Source organism: Ranitomeya imitator, chromosome 3 (genome assembly GCF_032444005.1).
Source record: "Ranitomeya imitator isolate aRanImi1 chromosome 3, aRanImi1.pri, whole genome shotgun sequence".
Lineage (NCBI taxonomy): Eukaryota > Metazoa > Chordata > Amphibia > Anura > Dendrobatidae > Ranitomeya > Ranitomeya imitator.
In genome coordinates this window covers 163,205,545-163,227,530 of record NC_091284.1, presented here as the reverse complement: position 1 = coordinate 163,227,530, position 21,986 = coordinate 163,205,545, and the positions used below count along the sequence as shown (strand labels likewise).

Below are 21,986 nucleotides of genomic sequence, written 5' to 3'. Positions count from 1 at the left end.
TGGAATCAGGGTTTCTTTCTCGACATCATGATGCTCTCAGATGAGGTACTAAAAACCTGGTGACAGATTCCCTTTAAAGTGGATCTATTACTAGGATTAACCCTACCAAGCTACCTACATGGGTACGTAGGTCATGGACAGGTGAATAAAATGATTCCTTGATACCTGAGATTCTATATCTTATTCCAGAGAAGTGCACATTTTTCTTGATATGTAAATTAGCTGTTAAGAGCTATGCATCAGACATAGATATCACTGAGCATCTCAACCCATAGTTAATTTTAAGTAAAACGGGAGCATTACCAGTGTGAGACATGTAACGACTGACAGTCTGCTCTCCTGATCTACATGTCTCACACTGATAACGCCTCTTTTCATTTATAATAAGCTTTGGAGGCAGAATATCAGGGAGGTATGTGCCTGACCTATAGATCTCAATGGCTCATTTACATATAAGGAAGGTTGAGCCTACTGAGAGATGCCCTTTATAGAAAACCGGCTACACTATCATGTTTTATTGAGCGCATTGTGAAAAAACCGTTGCAAACTTAGCGGTATACATTGTAATAAAATTTCATAGCCCATATAAAGAAAAAACTGCACATAAAAGAACAGAGTAACATTAAAAAATATACTTTATTATGTAATTGTTAAAGAAATGACTGTAATAATAAGGGATATTTTGATCGTGAAAACTACCAATGGTGGAACCACAGGTCAGAGGCAATTAAGTACAAAAAATGCCATATATCCGCTCCGAACTTCAAATTTATGTGTATATCCAAAGTGGACACTATATTGTTGTAAGAATCAGATAGAATCATAGGTGAACGGCATTAATAAGTGTAGATGAGATGAAGGAGTAGAGAGGAAGTATCAATAACAGAATATTACCTCAGACCTGCGGTGCCACGGCCCCTACGCGCGTTTCGGCTAGTGTTCCTTCTTCCGGGGAAGTCTTGTAATAAATTGTTATAAAGTTTTTACAGACCACAACAGAAATCCTATGTAATAGAAGATTACAAATATTATTGTTCTCTCCTTTCAAATCCACTGAACCATACTGAGGGTGTCATGGTCCCCACTGGTGCTTATTAAAACCCCTGTAATGATAATGTCTGTCTAGTCATGTGACTCTGGCAGCCAATCATCGCAACACATTTGTTTAGATCAAGTTTTGGGAACTTGAAAAAGGAATTTGAAGGTAAAAAATGTACATTTTCTGTTATTTTAACCTATATTGTATTATCAGCTGGAACATAAATACAGCACATAATACCATTATTGTGATATATATATACCAGCGTCAACCGCACAGTCTGAAAAAAATCCAGTGTAAAATATGCATTAATATGCAATATAAATTATAGCAGTAGTCAACAATGTTATGAATCAGTCTTCTAAAATATGAATCCATGATTCCCCAATGTTTTTCATGTAACATCTGGCAGGTTTGGTAAAACACTGTAGACAAGCAGACAAGCACCGCACGTGTGAGAACCAGTCCTTAATTACAGACAGAAGAAATCTGTTATGTCTTTATGTATTTTATTTTTTTGTCATCTCTTTTTTTCACAGTAAATTTACATTCATACATTTATTGACTTGTCAGTAGAAACATAATTTTCCCTTGGCTTTTAGGAAAGTAAGGATTTCCTCTACACATTCTCTGAAGATTTTAGAAAGCGATTTCCTGGCGTGGTTAAACCAAGATATGATTTTATGAAACACTTAAGGTGAGCAAGTACATATATGACAGAGCACCGAGGTTTACACACAGAAAGATTATAGTTTTGTGGCCCTAGCTTTTACTACTAACCAAAGATTCAGATGTTTTTTTTTTCACAACAATGGAATGCAAAAAAAGGCATTGTCCCTGAACCTACGGCTGAATGCAGAATACCTGTTAAATATTTATTGCTTGCTAAATAATTAAATATGAATAATGTTTATCATTTCTTTGCCATAGGGAAGGCATAGAAACGATCCTACCTGCTCAGGCTCACGAGATAGCTGAGAATCGTCTCTACGTATCAATCACAAACTCTAAACGCCTAGAAAATTGCCTGGTTTCAAGTTTTGCCTCAAGAGGAGAGCTCATTAAGGTAACAACGTTGTCATCATTGACTTTGTCAAATGTAAATGCAATATATTGCAGTAAACTTGATGAGCTCCATGTTTGAGTTAACGGAAATTTCATTCTCCTTCGATATAATCAAATAACTTATTTACGTCAAAATTGTTTTCATAGTGTGGCAGTTTATTTAGTTTCTTGAGAACTGTCATTGTAGTTGAGGTTTTAATCAAACCTATATAGACTGTAATTTTGCAACTGAATCACGTACTGCAAAATCGTACACTGCTCATGATCAGCATGCAGCACGCTGTATAAATCATCTATTTAACTCATAGACAATGTTTTGTGTTATTTAGAGGTTAAAGGGAACCTGTCAACTGAATTTGGCGGGACCGGTTTTCGGGTGTTTGATTCACCCTTTCGTTACCCACTGGCTGCATGCTGGCCATAGTATTGGATTGAAGATCATTCTCTGTCCTCCCTAGTACACACCTGCGCAAGGCAATCTTGCCTTGCGCACGCACAGTATGCTTTGCCCAACTGCGGGCAAAGCTGAAAAGCATTAGTGCGCATGCGCCGGCGCACTATGTCCCGGAACACAGCAAAATACATCCGGGACATAGTGCGCCGGCGCATGCGCACTAAGGCTTTTTGGCTTTGCCCGCAGTTGGGCAAAGCATACTGTGTGTGTGCAAGGCAAGATTGCCTTGCGCAGGCATGTACTACAGAGAACAGAGAATGAGCTTCAATCCAATATTGCGGCCAGCATGCAGCCAGTGGGTAACGAAAGGGTGAATCAAACACCCGAAAACCCTGCCCATATGACCGAAAACCGGTCCCGCCAAATTCAGGTGACAGATTCCCTTTAAATCTTCAAAAGTCTTCTTAACCCCTTAATGACCACCAATATGACTTAAAACTGACCTGCGATGTAATAGAATAGCACCCTCCGACGGGTGACAATCCAGTAGCTATCAGCTGTACACTATAGTTGACAACTTGCTGCATCAACCATGATCAATGTTGGCACTAATCTTTAAAGGGAGTCTGTCACCCCAAAAATCGTATATGAGCTGCGGCCACCGGCATCAGGGGCTTATCTACAGCATTCTGTAATGCTGTAATCTCCCCTCATGTATGGCACCAGTGACCCTGTTACAACAAGGACATTTCTAAAGATGATTCAATAGTCACTGTTCATCTTCTTATTTTAAGTTGGTCACATATATCTGGGGTTGGCACCAATTCCTTCAACAGTCACGGCACAGCTTTGGCAGTCCCAATGCCATCCTCTACTATAAGGAATAGTGGGATTGTGCTTTTCTTTGTCCTCTTTAGCAGTTTGTGTTAGTAGCCTTTATCATTAGTCTTTCATCCCTCCTAAAGTTTTTGTAAAAACATGGTCTGCTAGAAGGGCGGGCTGCTCCCTCACCTTTCAGAGCAGCTATATCCTTTCCATCATGGCTTCAGCTTTTGCTGTTATTGTCCTTTATCATTAATATTTTGCCCTTTTAAAGGGGTGGAATGATGGTTTATGCACTTTTCAGACACATGGAAATCTTGAGACTCCTATTTCACCTTACATGTTTAAAATCTTAGAACATGACGACATCAGTATATTCATTTATAGAAGGAATATATATGGGATGATGCATTTCTCTTTTCTTATACTGTAGCTGTTTTTATTACTTATTAGCCTCCACCTTGTATAAAATAAGTCTACAGTTTGATTAACAATCTGTAAGGGGTCTTGCAAAAATGTAGTTTCCAATTTTAAAAAATAGTTTTCAAATGAGGGTTTTTTAACATTTATGGCGACACGGAATCATGGTAAAATGACATGAATACAATAACTTGCAGCCTGTGGTGTACAAAGAAATATATTCTGCAGAGTTTTTTGACCCTGGACTGACCTCTGGTTGCAACATCCGACTTCTGATCTCAGAAAGAAAGCTTGACCACTTACAATCAGGACCTTATCTTTCCAGTAGCCCAATTAGAAGATGTATAGTCTTCCACCATGGTATGTATACCTTGTAATCAGGATAAAGCCATTAAATGAACAAAGTAGAGGTAGTACTAGTCAGCTCTTCCTGTAGAATCAAACAATACACAGGTGCAAGTATTTAGCATCTGCAGTGAAAATGTTAATACAAACACGTTGCAACATCACTGTGTAGATATTATTGCAAGAATTACACCTGAAAGGCAAGATTTGCAGGTATCAAACAAATCAAAAAGGCATATGAGTCCCAGATTCTATAAAAAGTGGAAAGCATGATGGCACTGTGAACAAGTTAAGAATTTGTATATATGTAATATGACATAGTGATTAAAATTTGTGGAAGAAATCAAGCAGATTTTAGCAGTTTACCCCTTGCTGACATTGGACATACTCGTACATCCTATTTTGCAGTGCGTTCCTGCAAATGGACCTACCAGTATGTCTTAGCGATCGCACGATCACCACGGAGAGCTCAGTTTAAATGGTAGCTGAGCCCCGGCTGTCACAGTCAGGGGTAGTGTCTACACTGCCCCAGGCTGTCTAGCCTTCAAAATGCCATGATCAATAGCGACCGCAGCATTTAGAAAGCAGGAAAATGGAGGGTTTCCATCTCCTTTCTGACCTGCACCCCCTCGATGTCATCATGGGCTGCTGATCGTTGTCATGCCAACTCTAGTTCAAATGATGACCCCTGAGTCTGCCAGCTATGGTGGCCTGTTTAGCCACCCATCATTTAATACAAATAGCATGATCTAAAAGGCATTCTGGAAGTACAACCCTGACAGTTATAAAGCACTTCAATCTAGTGCATTGCAGTGCATTAAATCAGTGATCAGAGTAATACAAGTTAAAGTCCATAGAGGAACTGAGTAAAAAAGTATGAAACAAATTTTAAAATATTAAAAAAAAAAAATCGGAAAATAAATAACAACAAAAAAGAAAAAATATTATAAATACGTATATTTATGTAAAAACAAAAATAAACAAGGAAGTACACATTTTTTGGTAGCATGGCATCCAGAATGACCTGACCTGACCTATGAAACTGTCACACTAGTTAACTTATTCAGCGAACACTATAAAGAAAATAGGCAAATAATGTGGAAAAAAAAAGCATTTTTATCTTTCCACTAAACAAAAAGTAAAATATAGCATGATAAAAAAGCACTGTATATACTAGAGCATGAGCCGACTTGAGTATAAGCCGAGGCACCTAATTTTCCCACGGAAAATTGGGTAAGCTTATTGATTCAAGTATAAGCCGGGTATGTATTGTGCCCTCATCCCTGTCCTGCTATGTGTGGTTCCCCCCTGTCCTGTCCTACTCTGAGTGGCTCCTCCCATCCTGTCCACCTCTGTGTGGCTCCCCTTGTTGTATGCATGGCTCCCCCGTCCCATCATTGTATGCATGGCTGGGGTCCCCTGTCCCTTCCTTGTATGCATGACTGGGCTCCCCCATACTATCCTTGTATGCATGGCTTGGCTCGGCTTCCCCATCCTCCCTCATCCTCCCAATCATACTCACCCTCCTCGCGCTGTCGCTACACGTCCCTGCAACTCCGTTGTCCCGATGTGGTAGCTCTTCCTGTGCTGAGCGGTCACGTGGTACCACTCATTAAGGTAATGAATATGTGCTCCACACCTATGGGAGTGGAGACGCATGCATATTCATTACCTTAATGAATCGTACAACGTGACCACAACACAGGAAGAGCTGCCGCATCAGAACAACAGAGATGCAGGGACATTCAGAGATGGCGTGAGGAGGGTGAGTATATCAAAAGAAAGGCGAGCACCATGAGATGTATAATGAATGGAGGTGCAACCAAATGCGCTTAAAAATGTGTGTGAAGGCAAAGAAAAACATCTTAAAAAGCTTAATAATACCAAAATTTCTTTATATCTTTAATATGCTCCCAATCCAAATCCCCCTCTCTTACCTGTCCAAATTACACTCCTTATTCTTCAGCTATATCTGGCAAAAAAGAAAACCACGCATTAAATCTAAGACCCTTACTCTGCCGAAAGACTTCGGAGGAATGGGTGCCCCGGATACTGTAAAATATTACCAAGCAACACATGTAACAAGAATGATCTATTGGATTAGAAAATCGGATGATAAACAATGGTTAAACATAGAAGAAGCAATGTCTCCTCTCCCTCTGCGTTCCATTCTACTTGGACAAAACAAAGATCTGTCCTCATACAAAATAACAAATGTACACACAATAGCCACAGTTAAAATTTGGGAGAAACTAGGCATGGCCTTAGCCCCACCTCTATCTCCACTGACTAAAATCTCAGATCTCTAAAGGTACCTTCACACATAACGATATTGTTAACGATATCGTTGCTATTTGTGACGTAGCAACGATATCGTTAACGATATCGTTATGTGTGACAGCGACCAACGATCAGGCCCCTGCTGGGAGATCGTTGGTCGCTGAATAAAGTCCAGAACTTTATTTCGTCGCTGGACTCCCTGGAGACATCGCTGGATCGGCGTGTGTGACACCAATCCAGCGATGTCTTCACTGGTAACCAGGGTAAACATCGGGTAACTAAGCGCAGGGCCGCGCTTAGTAACCCGATGTTTACCCTGGTTACCATGCTAAAAGTAAAAAAAAACAAACACTACATACTTACCTACAGCTGTCTGTCCTCCAGCGCTGTGCTCTGCACTCCTCCTGTACTGTCTGTGAGCCGGAAAGCAGAGCGGTGACGTCACCGCTCTGCTTTCCGGCTCACAGCCAGTACAGGAGGAGTGCAGAGAAGCAGAGCGCAGCGCTGGAGGACAGACGGCTGTAGGTAAGTATGTAGTGTTTGTTTTTTTTTACTTTTAGCATGGTAACCAGGGTAAACATCGGGTTACTAAGCGCGGCCCTGCGCTTAGTTACCCGATGTTTACCCTGGTTACCGGCATCGTTGGTCACTGGAGAGCGGTCTGTGTGACAGCTCTCCAGTGACCAAACAGCGACGCTGCAGCGATCCGGATCGTTGTCGGTATCGCTGCAGCGTCGCTTAATGTGAAGGGGCCTTTAGACTCACTTCCCAGTACCGCTATGCACATACCAATAGAACAGTTGTTTAAGGATGGAGTACTACTATCCTTACAAGATTTAAACAAATTACCTGGACTCTCGGGTCTAACGTTCTTGCAACATGGCAAACTCTCCTATCTTTTTCACCAAAAGTACCGGTTGATTGACACTAATAGATCTCTAACCCCCTTTGAAATCTTATGTGCAAGAGCGAAAACCCCTACCCGAACCCTTTCAATAATATATCAATCATTAATTAGTATTGATACACCATTGAAACGTGCTTATTTGGCTAGATGGGAAAAAGACATAGGTACCTCCTTCTCTGAAACACAAACTAAATATATATATAGAAACTCGCATGGTCCATCTACATGTGTGCGGATTCAGGAAAATTCATATAAAATTATCTCCAGATGGTATATAACGCCCAAACTCACCCAGAGATGGCATTGCAATATAAATACCAACTGTTGGAGATGTGAAGTAGCGGATGGTTCCTACATACACATGTGGTGGTCCTGCTCGCAACTTACTCCAATTTGGAGTGAGATTAACTCTATTATATATAAGGTTTTGGGAAAACAGACAACTCTGAAACCGGAAAATGTCCTTTTAAATCTTCCTCTTTGGCCAAATGAAAAGAACGTCTCCAAAATGGCTCAATTCATTGTAGCGGCTGGGAAATCTTTAATTCCGTCATATTGGAATACTAAGAACATACCCACCTCCAGCCAGCTTTACTCCAAAATTGAGCAATTGTTCCACATAGAAGAATTAGCTGCAAGAGTGAATCATACCACTGATAAGTTCTATAACACTTGGAATTCATGGATCCAATTCAGAACCCAAAATACTTTTTACTTTGCAATAGCATAATAAACCATTCAATCCTCAAGGTGTCATCCTAATCCACCCCCCCCCCCTATCTTACCTCTATCTCTCTCTGTTCCCCCTTATACCTTCTCATCTCTCTAAATCTATAAAGTTACTCCCGTATTAACAATTTTGAACGAGTTGTTAGACTCATTTTCTTTAAAAGTATATGGACTTATTAGTGTCAGTTGGCCTGAGTTTATATCGCTAACTTGTCACATGTTCTTTTGCACTTTGATATGCTCATTCATAGTTCTTGATGTTCCACTTGTCTGTAATTATTAAAACTTCAATAAAAAGAAAATTGAAAGAAAGAAAGAAAGCAAAGAAAACAGTAGCACAATAAACGGTGCACACATCCACAATAGAAGCATGAAAAGAGTCTTTATTGAGATGCCAATGCACATGAACAAAGTTAAAAACAATTAAAAAACACACAAGACAAAAATGCATCTGTAATAAGGTTCACAAAAAACAGACTGAAAAAAGAGGTCAAGTAACCAGAGATGAATTTTACAGTATCATTCAAAATGAGGCTCAAATGAATGTACAATGAACAAATATGATGGATGATGTCACAGCCACCGTATCCTGCCGCTGCTCCGCCTCTCCTCTCCCCCTTATCCACTGGCTTTTTGGACAATGACTCATGTACAAGCCGAGGGGGGCATTTTCAGCACAAAAAATGCCCTGAAAATCTAGGCTTATACACAAGTATATACGGCAAATAAAAATGTTGTTGCGGAAAACTCCAGCTTATCCCAGCAAAAAAACAAGCTAACATACAGCTCCATCAGCAGAGAAATATAAAAACTATAGTTCTCAGAATGTAGTGATGCAAAAAAAATTCTTTTTTAATAAAATTGTTTGTATTGTGTAAAAGCTGAAAAACATATAAAAGATATACAGTTGTGCTCAAAAGTTTACATACCCGGTAGAATTTTTGCTTTCTTGGTCTTTTTTCAGAAAATATGAATGATAACACCAAAACTTCCAAATGACCATGATCAAAAGTTCACATACCCCATTTCTTAATTCTGTGTTTTGCCCCCTCCAACAGCAATGACAGTTTAAAGTCTTTTGTGATAGTTGTGGATGAGGTTCTTTATTTTCTCAGATGGTAAAGATGCCCACTCTTCTTGGCAAAAATCCTCCAGTTCCTGCAAATTCCTGAGCTGTCTAGCATGAACTGCACATTTGAGATCTCCCAGAGTGACTCAATGATATAAAGGTCAGGCGACTGAGATGGCCACTCCAGAACCATCACTTTGCTCTGCTGTAGCCAATGACAGGTCGACTTGGCCTTGTGTTTTGTATCATTGTCATGTTGGAGCTACCAAGTACGTTCCATGCGCAGGTTCCAGGCTGATGATTGCAAATTTGCCTCCAGTATTTGTTGATAACGTGCTGCATTCATCTTTCCTTCAACTTTGACCAAGTTTCCTGTGCCTTTGTAGCTCACACATCCCCAAAGCATCAGCGATACTCCTCTGTGCTTTACAGTAGGAATGGTGTTCCTTTCCTCATAGGCCTTGTTGACCTCTTTCCAAATGTAACGTTTATGGTTGTGGCCAAAAAGTTCAATTTTGGTATCATCGCTCCAAATTACCTTATTCCAGAAGTTTTGAGGCTTGTCTTTGTTCTGTTTTGCATATTGTAGGTGAGTTACTTTGTACCATTTCTGCAGTAATGGCTTTCTTCTGGTGACTCAACCATGCCGCCCATGTTTCATCAAGTGCCTCTTTAGTGTACATCTTTAAAAAGCCACACTGCTAGTTTTCAGAGAGTCCAGTATTTCAACCATTATTTGTTGGTTTTTCTTTGCATTCCGAACAATTTTCCTGGCAGTTGTGGATGACATTTTTTTGCTGGTCTACCTGACCATGGTTTGTTTTACAGAGTCCATTTGTTAATCACAGTTTGAACGCTGCCTACTGGCGTTGTCATCAATTCCTTGGATATCTTTTTGTATAATTTTCCTGTTTTATACAGTTCAACTACCTTTTCCCATGGATCCGTTAACAATTCTTTTGCTTTACCCATGAGTCAGAATTCAGAAACATCAGTGGCTGGATGAAAGATGCAAGAGTCTGTCTGGATCCCAGAAACTCACTCAGTTTTTATGCACAGGCACTGATTACAAGCAAACAGGTCACAGGTGAAGATGTTACCTTTAGCAGCCATTCAAACCCTTTTGTGTCAACTTCTTTGCATGCTATCAGGCCAAAATCACCAGGGTATGTGAACTTTTGATCAGGGTCATTTGTATGTTTTGAATTGTCATTATAGTTTAAAAAGAGAAAACACAGTAGTTTGACAATGATTGGCTTCACCCAACCACTAACTATGAGTGGAGAAAACATGTTGGTGTTATCATTCATATTCTCAGAAGAAAGGCCAAGAAAGCAAACATTCTGCCAAGGTATGTAAACTTTTGAGCACATTTGTAAATTTGGTATCATTATTGTACTGACCCAAATAATGAATCTATCATCACTTTATCATATACTAAATGGGATAACAAAAAAACAAGCAAAAAGCAATTCCTGAATTGTTGTGGTTGTTTTTGTTCACTCTGCCTCCCAAAAATCAAAAGAGAAAGTGATCAAAAAATATTATGTGGCTCAAAATAATTTCAATGAAAATGTCAACTCATCCTGTTAAAAAACAAGCCCTCACATGTTTCTTTTGGCAGAAATATAGACAAGTTATAGCTCTCAAAATATGGTGATGCAAAATATATATTTTTTGTGAAAAAAAAGGGTTTTTTAGTGTGTGATGGAAGCCAAACATAAAACACTGATATAAATCTGTTACAGCATAAACCTAAATAATAAGACTAAGTTCACACTTTTGCAGCATTTTTCATACTTTTTTTTAATGCAAAACTGATTTTTATAGAATAGGACTTTTTTAAAACAATAAACTTTATCAGCATGGACAAGAAACAAATCTAGCATGCCAAAACTGCAGAACAAAATACTCAATAAAAGCAGCAAAAAAAGCAAGAAAAAACATGGACAATGTGCTTCTTTCCTGCCAAGAGTTATCTAATCACTTATAGCACACAAAAAATGGCATTATAAAATGTAAAAAAAAATTGACCTGCTCTTGATTGGTTTATTCTGCCTCCCAAAGATCACAGTAAGGGCCCCTTTCCACTTGCGAGGAAAACGGACGAGTGCAATCCGATTAAAAATCGGATTGCACTCGGACCAATGTTATTCAATAGGTGACATTCCATTTGCGATTTTTTTTCTCAGCCGAAATCGGACTGAGAAAAAAATTGCAGCATGCTGCGTATTGCTGCGATTCTCGGACAAGACTCGCCAATGCAAGCCAATGGGTGCGAGAAAAAAAACGCACAGCACTCGCACCATGCGAGTGCTGTCCGATTTTTATGCAGTGGTGTCCTTTGAAAAGCCGGCAATTCAGCACAGTGTACAGTAAAATCACACTGACAGGTTAGATTAGAGCAGATATATACACATAGAATAGGTACATATACATATATATGTCAGGGAGACACACATATATATATATATATATATATATATATATATATATTCACTTCAGTGCTAGATAGCTTCAAAGCCGGTATTTCAATTGCCGGCTTTTCCTATCTCCTTCACAAACCCGACATGATATGAGACATGGTTTACATACAGTAAACCATCTCATAACCCCTTTTTTTTCGCATATTCCACACTACTAATGTTAGTAGTGTGTATGTGCAAAATTTGGGCGCTCTAGCTATTATACTTAAGGGTTAAATTTGCGGAAAAAATTTGCTCCCGCGCAATTTTCTCCGCCAGAGTAGTAAAGCCAGTGACTGAGGGCAGATATTAATAGCCTGGAGAGGGTCCATGGTTATTGGCCCCCCCCTGGCTAAAAACATCTGCCCCCAGCCACCCCAGAAAAGGCATATCTGGAAGATGCGCCTATTCTGGCACTTGGCCACTCTCTTCCCATTCCCGTGTAGCGGTGGGATATGGGGTAATGAAGGGTTAATGTCACCTTGCTATTGTAAGGTGACATTAAGCCAGATTAATAATGGAGAGGCGTCAAATATGACACCCAAACTGTTCTTCAACTATATCAATAGTAAAAGAATAAAAACTGAAAATGTAGGCCCCTTAAAAAATAGTGAGGAAAGAATGGTTGTAGATGACGAGGAAAAAGCTAACATATTAAACACCTTCTTCTCCACGGTATTCACGGTGGAAAATGAAATGCTAGGTGAAATCCCAAGAAACAATGAAAACCCTATATTAAGGGTCACCAATCTAACCCAAGAAGAGGTGCGAAATCGGCTAAATAAGATTAAAATAGATAAATCTCCGGGTCCGGATGGCATACACCCACGAGTACTAAGGGAACTAAGTAATGTAATAGATAAACCATTATTTCTTATTTTTAGGGACTCTATAGCGACAGGATCTGTTCCGCAGGACTGGCGCATAGCAAATGTGGTGCCAATATTCAAAAAGGGCTCTAAAAGTGAACCTGGAAATTATAGGCCAGTAAGTCTAACCTCTATTGTTGGTAAAATATTTGAAGGGTTTCTGAGGGATGTTATTCTGGATTATCTCAATGAGAATAACTGTTTAACTCCATATCAGCATGGGTTTATGAGAAATCGCTCCTGTCAAACCAATCTAATCAGTTTTTATGAAGAGGTAAGCTATAGGCTGGACCACGGTGAGTCATTGGACGTGGTATATCTTGATTTTTCCAAAGCGTTTGATACCGTGCCGCACAAGAGGTTGGTACACAAAATGAGAATGCTTGGTCTGGGGGAAAATGTGTGTAAATGGGTTAGTAACTGGCTTAGTGATAGAAAGCAGAGGGTGGTTATAAATGGTATAGTCTCTAACTGGGTCGCTGTGACCAGTGGGGTACCGCAGGGGTCAGTATTGGGACCTGTTCTCTTCAACATATTCATTAATGATCTGGTAGAAGGTTTACACAGTAAAATATCGATATTTGCAGATGATACAAAACTATGTAAAGCAGTTAATACAAGAGAAGATAGTATTCTGCTACAGATGGATCTGGATAAGTTGGAAACTTGGGCTGAAAGGTGGCAGATGAGGTTTAACAATGATAAATGTAAGGTTATACACATGGGAAGAAGGAATCAATATCACCATTACACACTGAATGGGAAACCACTGGGTAAATCTGACAGGGAGAAGGACTTGGGGATCCTAGTTAATGATAAACTTACCTGGAGCAGCCAGTGCCAGGCAGCAGCTGCCAAGGCAAACAGGATCATGGGGTGCATTAAAAGAGGTCTGGATACACATGATGAGAGCATTATACTGCCTCTGTACAAATCCCTAGTTAGACCGCACATGGAGTACTGTGTCCAGTTTTGGGCACCGGTGCTCATGAAGGATATAATGGAACTAGAGAGAGTACAAAGGAGGGCAACAAAATTAATAAAGGGGATGGGAGAACTACAATACCCAGATAGATTAGCGAAATTAGGATTATTTAGTCTAGAAAAAGGACGACTGAGGGGCGATCTAATAACCATGTATAAGTATATAAGGGGACAATACAAATATCTCGCTGAGGATCTGTTTATACCAAGGAAGGTGACGGGCACAAGGGGGCATTCTTTGCGTCTGGAGGAGAGAAGGTTTTTCCACCAACATAGAAGAGGATTCTTTACTGTTAGGGCAGTGAGAATCTGGAATTGCTTGCCTGAGGAGGTGGTGATGGCGAACTCAGTCGAGGGGTTCAAGAGAGGCCTGGATGTCTTCCTGGAGCAGAACAATATTGTATCATACAATTATTAGGTTCTGTAGAAGGACGTAGATCTGGGGATTTATTATGATGGAATATAGGCTGAACTGGATGGACAAATGTCTTTTTTCGGCCTTACTAACTATGTTACTATGTTACTATGTTACCTATCCATTATTAATCCAATAGCATGAAATGGTTAAAAAACACACACATTTTTACAAAGTATTTTAATGAAATAAAGACACAGGTTGTTGTAATATTTTATTAGACTCTTAATCCACCTGAAGACCCTCGCTCTGTAACAAAGGAAAAATAAAAAAACAACAATATCTCATACCTTCCGATGATCTGTCACGTCCCATGATGTAAATCCATCTGAAGGGGTTAAATAATTTTACACCCAGGAGCTCTGCTAATGCAGCTATGCTCGTGGCTGTAAAACCCCAGCGAATGAATGGAAAGTAAGTTAATGACCTGTAGTTACCTTCATTCGCAGTGATGCGTCCTCTGCTGGTTGTCCTGATGTTAAATATCATGTCGGGTTTGTGAAGGAGACAGGAAAAGCCGGCAATTGAATTACCGGCTTTGAAGCTATTTAGCGCTGAAGTAAATATAAATATATATATATAGGTGTCTCCCTGACATATATATATATATATATATATATATATATATATATACCTATTCTATATGTATATATCTACTCTAATCTAACCTGTCAGTGTGATTTTACTGTTCACAGTGGTGAATTACCGGCTTTTCAAAGGAGACCGGTGCGTAAAAATCGGACAGCAATACGGATGTCATACGGATGTTGCGATAATAAAATCGCATGACACTCGCATGACAATCGCACACGTTACATCCATTTTTTCGGTCCGTAATTCGTAATTTTTTTTCTCTCAAGTGGAAAGGGGCTCTAAGGCTCAGCTTTATCCTATGCTCTATGCTGAGCACTTACATCCAGGTTTTCATGTACATCTCTTATATGCATGATTCAGATGGCAGAATATTCCCTGTACTGGAACAGATGGAATCACTGTAAAAGCTGTCTCGCCAATGATCTGGTTGTGTCCATTTTAAGCATGCATAAAAGCACAGTCGTCCTCAGATTTGTGCACCTCTGAAAAGAAGGACCATTAGACAGAGTCCAGAGACATTCTGCTGATTCATTAAAGTGAATGGATCCCTCAGGAGTTTCACCTGAATCACGTCATTCGGAAACTTAGATGGAAACCTCAATATAAGTGCTCAGCATAGAGCATAGGATAAAAGTGATTCAAAATTAAAAATGTTCCCAATAAAAGTTTGAACTCAATTAACAAGAAAATCAAGTCTTCACTCAGGTCCGTCGTCTTATTGGTAGCACAAAGACTCGTAAAAGCACTATGGCTATTTGCCCCCCCAAATAAATTCAACTAATTCTGCACTCCCATATCAATCCAAATGCCCATGTCCATACATTATGCTGTGCATATTGTATGGACATTTCAATGTACTGGACACTACAATGTACTTGGCCCTACAATGTATGAGCACTAGAGTAGTAGATTTGCAATTTTGATTGAGCAGCATCTGCTCTTTGTTTCTTGAAAACACACCTTGGATGAAAATTGTCCTTACACCTGTAGATAAACTCCCAGAGAGATGTAATTTCCAATATGTGGTTATTTGAGGGAGAATTCAGCTCTTATGACACTTAGGGACTCTCTATATGGAGTCCATAAGCTATTCTATAAAAATGTGTCATCCACGAGTCAAATAGTGCTTCTTCCCTCTCCAGTCTTACCTTCTGTCTAAGCAGTATCGTACAGCAACATTGAGCATTGCCACATTCAGCAGAAATTGTGTGACTAATCTTGGTGCCAATTTTACCCTTGTGGAAATGCAAAATCTGGAACTCAAAGAACATTTTTGTGGTTAAAAATGTAATTTTTTCTTCAGTGCCCAATGGCATAAAAGTTGGTGACACACGTGTTGATCACTGTGCCCTTAGATTAATTCATTGAGAGGTGTAATTTGTAAAATGAAGTCACTTATTTGTTAGGATACCCGCAAACCATAACAGCAAAAATCTGCACTATAATTTGTTAAAGTATTTCATGATTTTCTGATTACATTTAGGGTGTAGTCTGTGGGACGTCCTAAAGTTGTTAAATAGTTTTTACAACCTTCTTGTCATGATCCGTTCCGGAGTTTAGTCCTGTCTGCTCTTTCTCTGGGTGGATCATGTCAAGGGTTAACTTTGCTCTGCCTCATTATGGGCTCAGGTTTGTTATTTAGCTCCCAGATATCCTGAGGGTGGTGTCAGCTATAGCTCTGTCTTTGGCATGTGAACCTGACTCTGGAAGCCGTTGATTTGTCTACTGTGAACCCTGACTTGACCTGTGTCTGTTATCTCCCCCTGCCTGCCCTTTCCCACTGTCTCTTTGTTTGTCTGTATATCTGCTTGACTCCCTGGTTCTGATCTCTTGGCTTTTTGACTCTGTTTCAGTTTGTTCCTATTGTACCGTATTTTGCCCGTCCTGGTTTACTGATCCCTTGTTATGTCCTGACTATCCATTCTGCCTATATCCTTTTGTACTGTTGTGCTCTGACTTAGTTTTCCTGACCTCACTTTCGCCACTAGGTGGCATCTGTTCAGTTGCTCTGTGTGTGCGGTCTGGCTTCTCTACCAGGCTCCCCCTAGTGGAGGTTGCGCTGTACTGCACTGCAGCTGCTTGACATTATAGCTGACCAACACATTTAAAGGGATTTCTGCATTTTTTTCTCTGCTCTGTTTGCTATGGATCTGCTCCATACCTTGGTGGATCAAATGGATAGCTTGACAGTTATGATACAAGACCTGTTTGTGGAACAGAGGGTTTTTTCCTCTTCTCATAACCACCTGCAAAGGGAGCTTTCTGATACAGTTAAATCATTGCAGACTGACTGTAAGCGCTCTGACACTGTTGATGTCTCTTTGCACTCTCCTGAACCTACAGTCAAGCTCCCAGATACCTTCTCTGGGGAGAGGGAGAGATTTTTTTACTTTTAAGGACAGTTGCAAGCTTTTTTTTTCTCTTATACCCAGATCTTTTGGAGATGAGAGTCAGCAGGTGGGGATAATCATTTCCTTGCTGCGGGAGGGACCTCAGTCATGGGCCTTCTCTTTACCTCCTTCTGCCCCTGAACGTGTGTCTGTGGACAAATTCTTTGAGGCTTTGGGACTGATTTATGACGAACCAGACCGGGTCAGGGTAGCAGAGGACATGATCATGAGTGTCTCCCAGAATGAACTCACTGCTGAACAGTATTGTTCTGAGTTTAGGCGGTGGTCCGTTGAGGTGTCTTGGGGTGGCGCTGCTCTGAAGCGCCTGTTTGAGAGAGGACTTTCAGATCATCTCAAGGACACGCTGGCCCTTCATACGCCACCCAGTTCCCTGGTAGAGGCCATGACCAAGGCCATTCATATGGACCGGAGGTTATGGGAGAGAAGAATTATTCAGCGTGAGATTCCTATTTTGCCTGCCAAGTCTGAGGCCATCCAGACTCTCAGGTACCATTTTCAACATTTCAAAAAGTTTTGTTAAAGGTGGAACTGTGTTCTGGAGGTGGTTTTGCATCCACTTCAGCGTTTGTGGACTGTGGATCTTCTTTGAACTTCATTGACTCTAGCCTGGTGTCCAAGTTAAAGTTAGGGACAGTTAGGCTAGAGACTCCCATCCATATCGTTGCCATTGATAAGACACCGTTGGCTCAAAATGTCCTTAAATTTGTCTCTGAGGAGTTCCTCCTCAAGGTGGGGTCCTTATAACAGGAACGAATTTCATGTTATGTTATGAATAATCTTCCTGCAGGACTGGTGTTGGGTTTCCCCTGGTTGCAGAGGCATAATCCTGTTGCAGACTGGGGATCTCGTGATATTGTTAAATGGGGTCCTAATTGTTCCAATGGTTGTCTTTCTGCTGTGTTTGTGTCCACCATTAGTCCAGAGGGTATTCCGGAGTACCTAAAGGACTTTGGGGACGTGTTCTCCGAAAAAGAGGCTAAGGTCTTACCACCCCATCGTTCTTATGATTGTACCATCAATCTTATTCCGGGTGCTAAATTGCCCAAAACCCGGTTGTACAATCCTTCTGGCCTGGAAATTATTGCCATGAAAAACTATATCTCTGAAAGTCTTCGCAAAGGTCACATCTGTCCCTCTGTCTCACCTGTGGCCGCGGGATTTTTTTTTGTCAAGAAGAAAGCTGGTGGTTTACGTCCATGCCTCGATTTCTGGGAACTAAATAAAATCACGGTGAGAAATACCTACCCTCTCCTACTCATTCCTGATCTCTATAACCAATTGTCTGGGGCTAAGTGATTTTCCAAACTGAATCTTAGGGGAGCATATAACCTGGGGATGAGTGGAAAATGTCATTTCTCACCTCCAAGGGTCTGTTTGAGAACTTGGTCATGCCCTTCGGTCTCAGTAACGCGCCCGCGGTGTTTCAAAATTTCACAAATAATGTATTTTCTGATTTTATCGGGCGCTTTATGGTTGTATACCTGGATGATATCCTTGTTTTCTCGCCGGACAAGGAATCCCACATTGGTCATTTACGTGCTGTTCTTCACAGGTTACGGGGAAATTTCCTGTTCGCTAAACCTGAGAAATGTTTGTTCTGTGTCCAGGAGCTTTCTTTTCTGGGGATCATCCTTTCTGCCAATGGGTTTCGGATGGATCCCGGAAAGGTACAGGCCATTGTTGATTGGGTGCAACCCAGAGACCTCAAGGGGTTGCAGCGTTTTCTGGGTTTTGCCAATTATTATCGGAAATTCATTAAGGGGTTTTCTAAGGTTGTCAAGCCTCTCACCGATCTCACTCGCAAAGGGGCTGATCTCAAAGTTTGGTCATCCTTGGCAGTTGAAGCATTTATTACATTAAAAAATGACTGCTCCTGTATTAGTTCAGCCCGATCCATCTGAACCATTCATTGTAGAGGTGGAAGCATCAGAGGTGGGAGTAGGGGCGGTGTTGTCTCAGGGACCCATTACTTTGACCAATTTAAGACCATGTGCCTTTTTCTGCTGGAAGTTTTCTTCTGCAGTGAGGAACTATGATGTTGGGAATCGGGAGTTATTGGCCATAAAATTGGCTTTTGAAGAATGGAGACAATTTTTGGAGGGGGCGGTTCATCAGATCACGGTGATTACTGATCACAAGAACTTGTCTTATATTGAAACTGCCAAACGGTTAACTCCTAGACAGGCTAGGTGGTCACTTTTTTTTCTCTCGTTTTCATTTTTCTAGCACTTTTTGGCCTGGTTCCGAGATTGTCAAGGCTGATGCCTTATCTCGCAGTTTTGATCCGATATCACCCCCCGAACCTCCTTCTTCCATTCTTCAGCACGGGGTGGTTGTTGCAGGGATATCCTCTGAATTGGAGCTGGAGATTCGAAAGGCTCAGTCTCTGGCTCCTCCTTTTTTGCCTGATAATAAGCTTTTTGTCCCAGTTCAGTACCGATTTGAGGGTTCTCCAGGAGTTCCATGATTCTGCTCTCAGTGGACACCTGGGGATCTCTGCCACCCGGAAAGCCATTGCTAGGCTGTTTTGGTGGTCCTCCATGATCTCTGATGTCGCTGTGTTTGTGTCTGCTTGTGATACCTGTGCTTGTGCTAAGAGCTCCCATAACCGGCCGGCTGGGGAATTGGTGCCATTGGGTTCAAGAGAGGCCTGGATGTCTTCCTGGAGCAGAACAATATTGTATCATACAATTATTAGGTTCTGTAAAAGGACGTAGATCTGGGGATTTATTATGACGGAATATAGGCTGAACTGGATGGACAAATGTCTTTTTTCGGCCTTACTAACTATGTTACTATGTTACTATGTTACCTTGGACTCATTTGTCCATGGATTTTATCACTGACCTCCCTTCTTCTAATGGCAAAACTGTAATCTGGGTAGTGGTTGACAGATTCAGTAAACAGGCGCATTTTGTACCTCTGGCAGGATTGCCTAATGCTGAAACATTATCTAAGCTGTTTATTATTATTATACATTTTATTATTATACATTTTTATAGCGCCATTTATTACATGGCGCTTTACATGTGAATACGGGGCAAATATAGACAATTACATTAAACATGAGCAGATAACAAGGCACACGAGTACATAAGGAGGGAGCACCCTGCCCGTGAGGGCTCACAGTCTGCAGGGGGTGGGTGAGGATACACTAGGAGAGGGAAGAGCATGTTGAGCATGTTGAGCATGTTGTACGGTTGCATGGTGTGCCTTTGAATGTGGTTTCTGATAGAGGAGTACAATTTGTGTCCAAATTTTGGAGGGCCTTTTGTAAAAAATTGGGTGTTTGTTTGACGTTCTCCTCTGCTTACCATCCTAAGACTAACGGTCAGATGGAGAGGACCAATCAGTCTATTGAACAGATTTTGAGGTGTCTTGCTATGTCTCGGCAGGATGATTGGTATTCTTCGTTGCCCCTGGCTGAGTTTGCATTTAACAATCGGATTAACCAGTCCACGGGCACCTTCCCATTCTTCTGTAACTATGGTTTTCACCCTCATTTTGGTGAATTTTCTAGGCTGGATTCAGGTTGATACAGCAGTGCAACATTTGGGGGAGGTGTGGAGGGAGGTCCAGAAGAACATCGGAAAGGCTCTGGGCAAACATAAATGTTTTGCAGATAAGTGACGGTCTGTGGGACCTGTTGTGAATTCTGTGGCTGAATTCACTCCTGTGGTCACAAGTGGTACTGCAGCTTTTGGGCTTCCTCCCTCAGGTGTTCTGGTGAGCTCGTTGGCTGCCTTGTTATTTAACTCCACCTGATTCTGTCTTCCTTGCTCCTTGTCAATGTTCCAGTGTTGGATCTGAGCTTCTGGATCTTTCCTGTGGCCTGCTGCTCTGCTTAGATAAGTGCTTCTTTGCTTTTGTTGCTGTTTTTTCTGTCCAGCTTGTCTATTCGTTTTTGCTGGAAGCTCTGAGACGCAAAGGGTGTACCGCCGTGCCGTTAGTTCGGCACGGTGGGTCTTTTTGCCCCCTTTGCGTGGTTTTTTGCTTTAGGGTTTTTTGTAGACTGCAAAGTTCTCTTTGCTATCCTCGCTCTATCTAGAATATCGGGCCTCACTTTGCTGAATCTATTTCATCCCTACGTTTTGTCTTTTCATCTTGCTAACAGTCATTGTATGTGGGGGGCTGCCTTTTCCTTTGGGGTATTTCTCTGAGGCAAGTCAGGCTTGTATTTCTATCTTCAGGCTGGTCAGTTCCTCAGGCTGTGCCGAGTTGCATAGGTAGTGTCAGGCGCAATCCACAGCTGCCTTTAGTTGTGTTTAGGATAGGTTCAGGTATTGCGGTCTACAGAGATTCCACGTCTCAGAGCTCGTTCTATTGTTTTTGGATTGTTGTCAGATCACTGTATGTGCTCTGATTACTGCACACTGTGTTACTGGATTGCCTTCATAACAGGGACCTATGTTCCTGGTAGGAGATAAAGTGTGGTTGTCTACCAGGAACATTCGTCTCAAGGTTCCTTCAGCTAAGCTAGGTCCCAGGTATATTGGTCCTTACAAGATCTTTGATGTGATCAATCCAGTTGCCTTTCGCTTACGACTTCCTCCATCACTTCAGATTCCCAATGTATTCCATAAATCCCTTCTTAAGTCATTTTTACCATCCTCTGCTGGGCCTCCATCCCCTCTGCCTCTGGTCTCTGTGGATGGTCAGACCGAGTATGAAGTGGAACAGTTTATAGATTCTCGCATTGGTCCATAGTTCTATTCAGTACTTGGTCCATTGGAGGGGTTACGGTCCTGAGAATCGATCTTGGGTCCCGGCACGATCTGTCCATGCTAATCGACTGGTCCGGGCATTTCATGCACGTTATCCTGGAAAACCTGGGGGTCCGGTGGCCCCCCTTGAGAGGAGAGTACTGTCATGATCCGTTCTGGAGTTTAGTCCTGTCTGCTGTTTATCTGGGTGGATCATGTCAAGGGTTAACTTTGCTCTGCCTCATTCTGGGCTCGGGTTTGCTATTTAGCTCCCAGATATCCTGAAGGTGGTGTCAGCTATAGCTCTGTCTTTGGCGCGTGAACCTGACTCTGGAAGCCCTTGATTTGTCCTACTGTGAACCCTGACTTGACCTGCGTCTTTTATCTCCCCCTACCTGCCCTTTCCCAGTGTCTTTTTGTTTGTCTGTATATCTGCTTGACTCCCTGGTTCTGATCTTTTGGCTTGGCTTTTTGA

General features: G+C 41.3%; 1 protein-coding gene across 3 annotated transcripts in view; it reads left to right on the top strand.

The window, feature by feature from the left end:
- PNPLA4 (patatin like phospholipase domain containing 4) overlaps positions 1-21,986 on the top strand; it is a 230,113-nt gene that overhangs the window by 34,520 nt on the left and 173,607 nt on the right. For all 3 annotated transcript variants that reach the window (XM_069761578.1, XM_069761579.1, XM_069761577.1), the window contains exons 3-4: positions 1,642-1,736; positions 1,970-2,105. In XM_069761578.1, the coding sequence (XP_069617679.1) occupies positions 1,642-1,736; positions 1,970-2,105 (231 nt within the window). The remainder of the gene's footprint in view (positions 1-1,641; positions 1,737-1,969; positions 2,106-21,986) is intronic.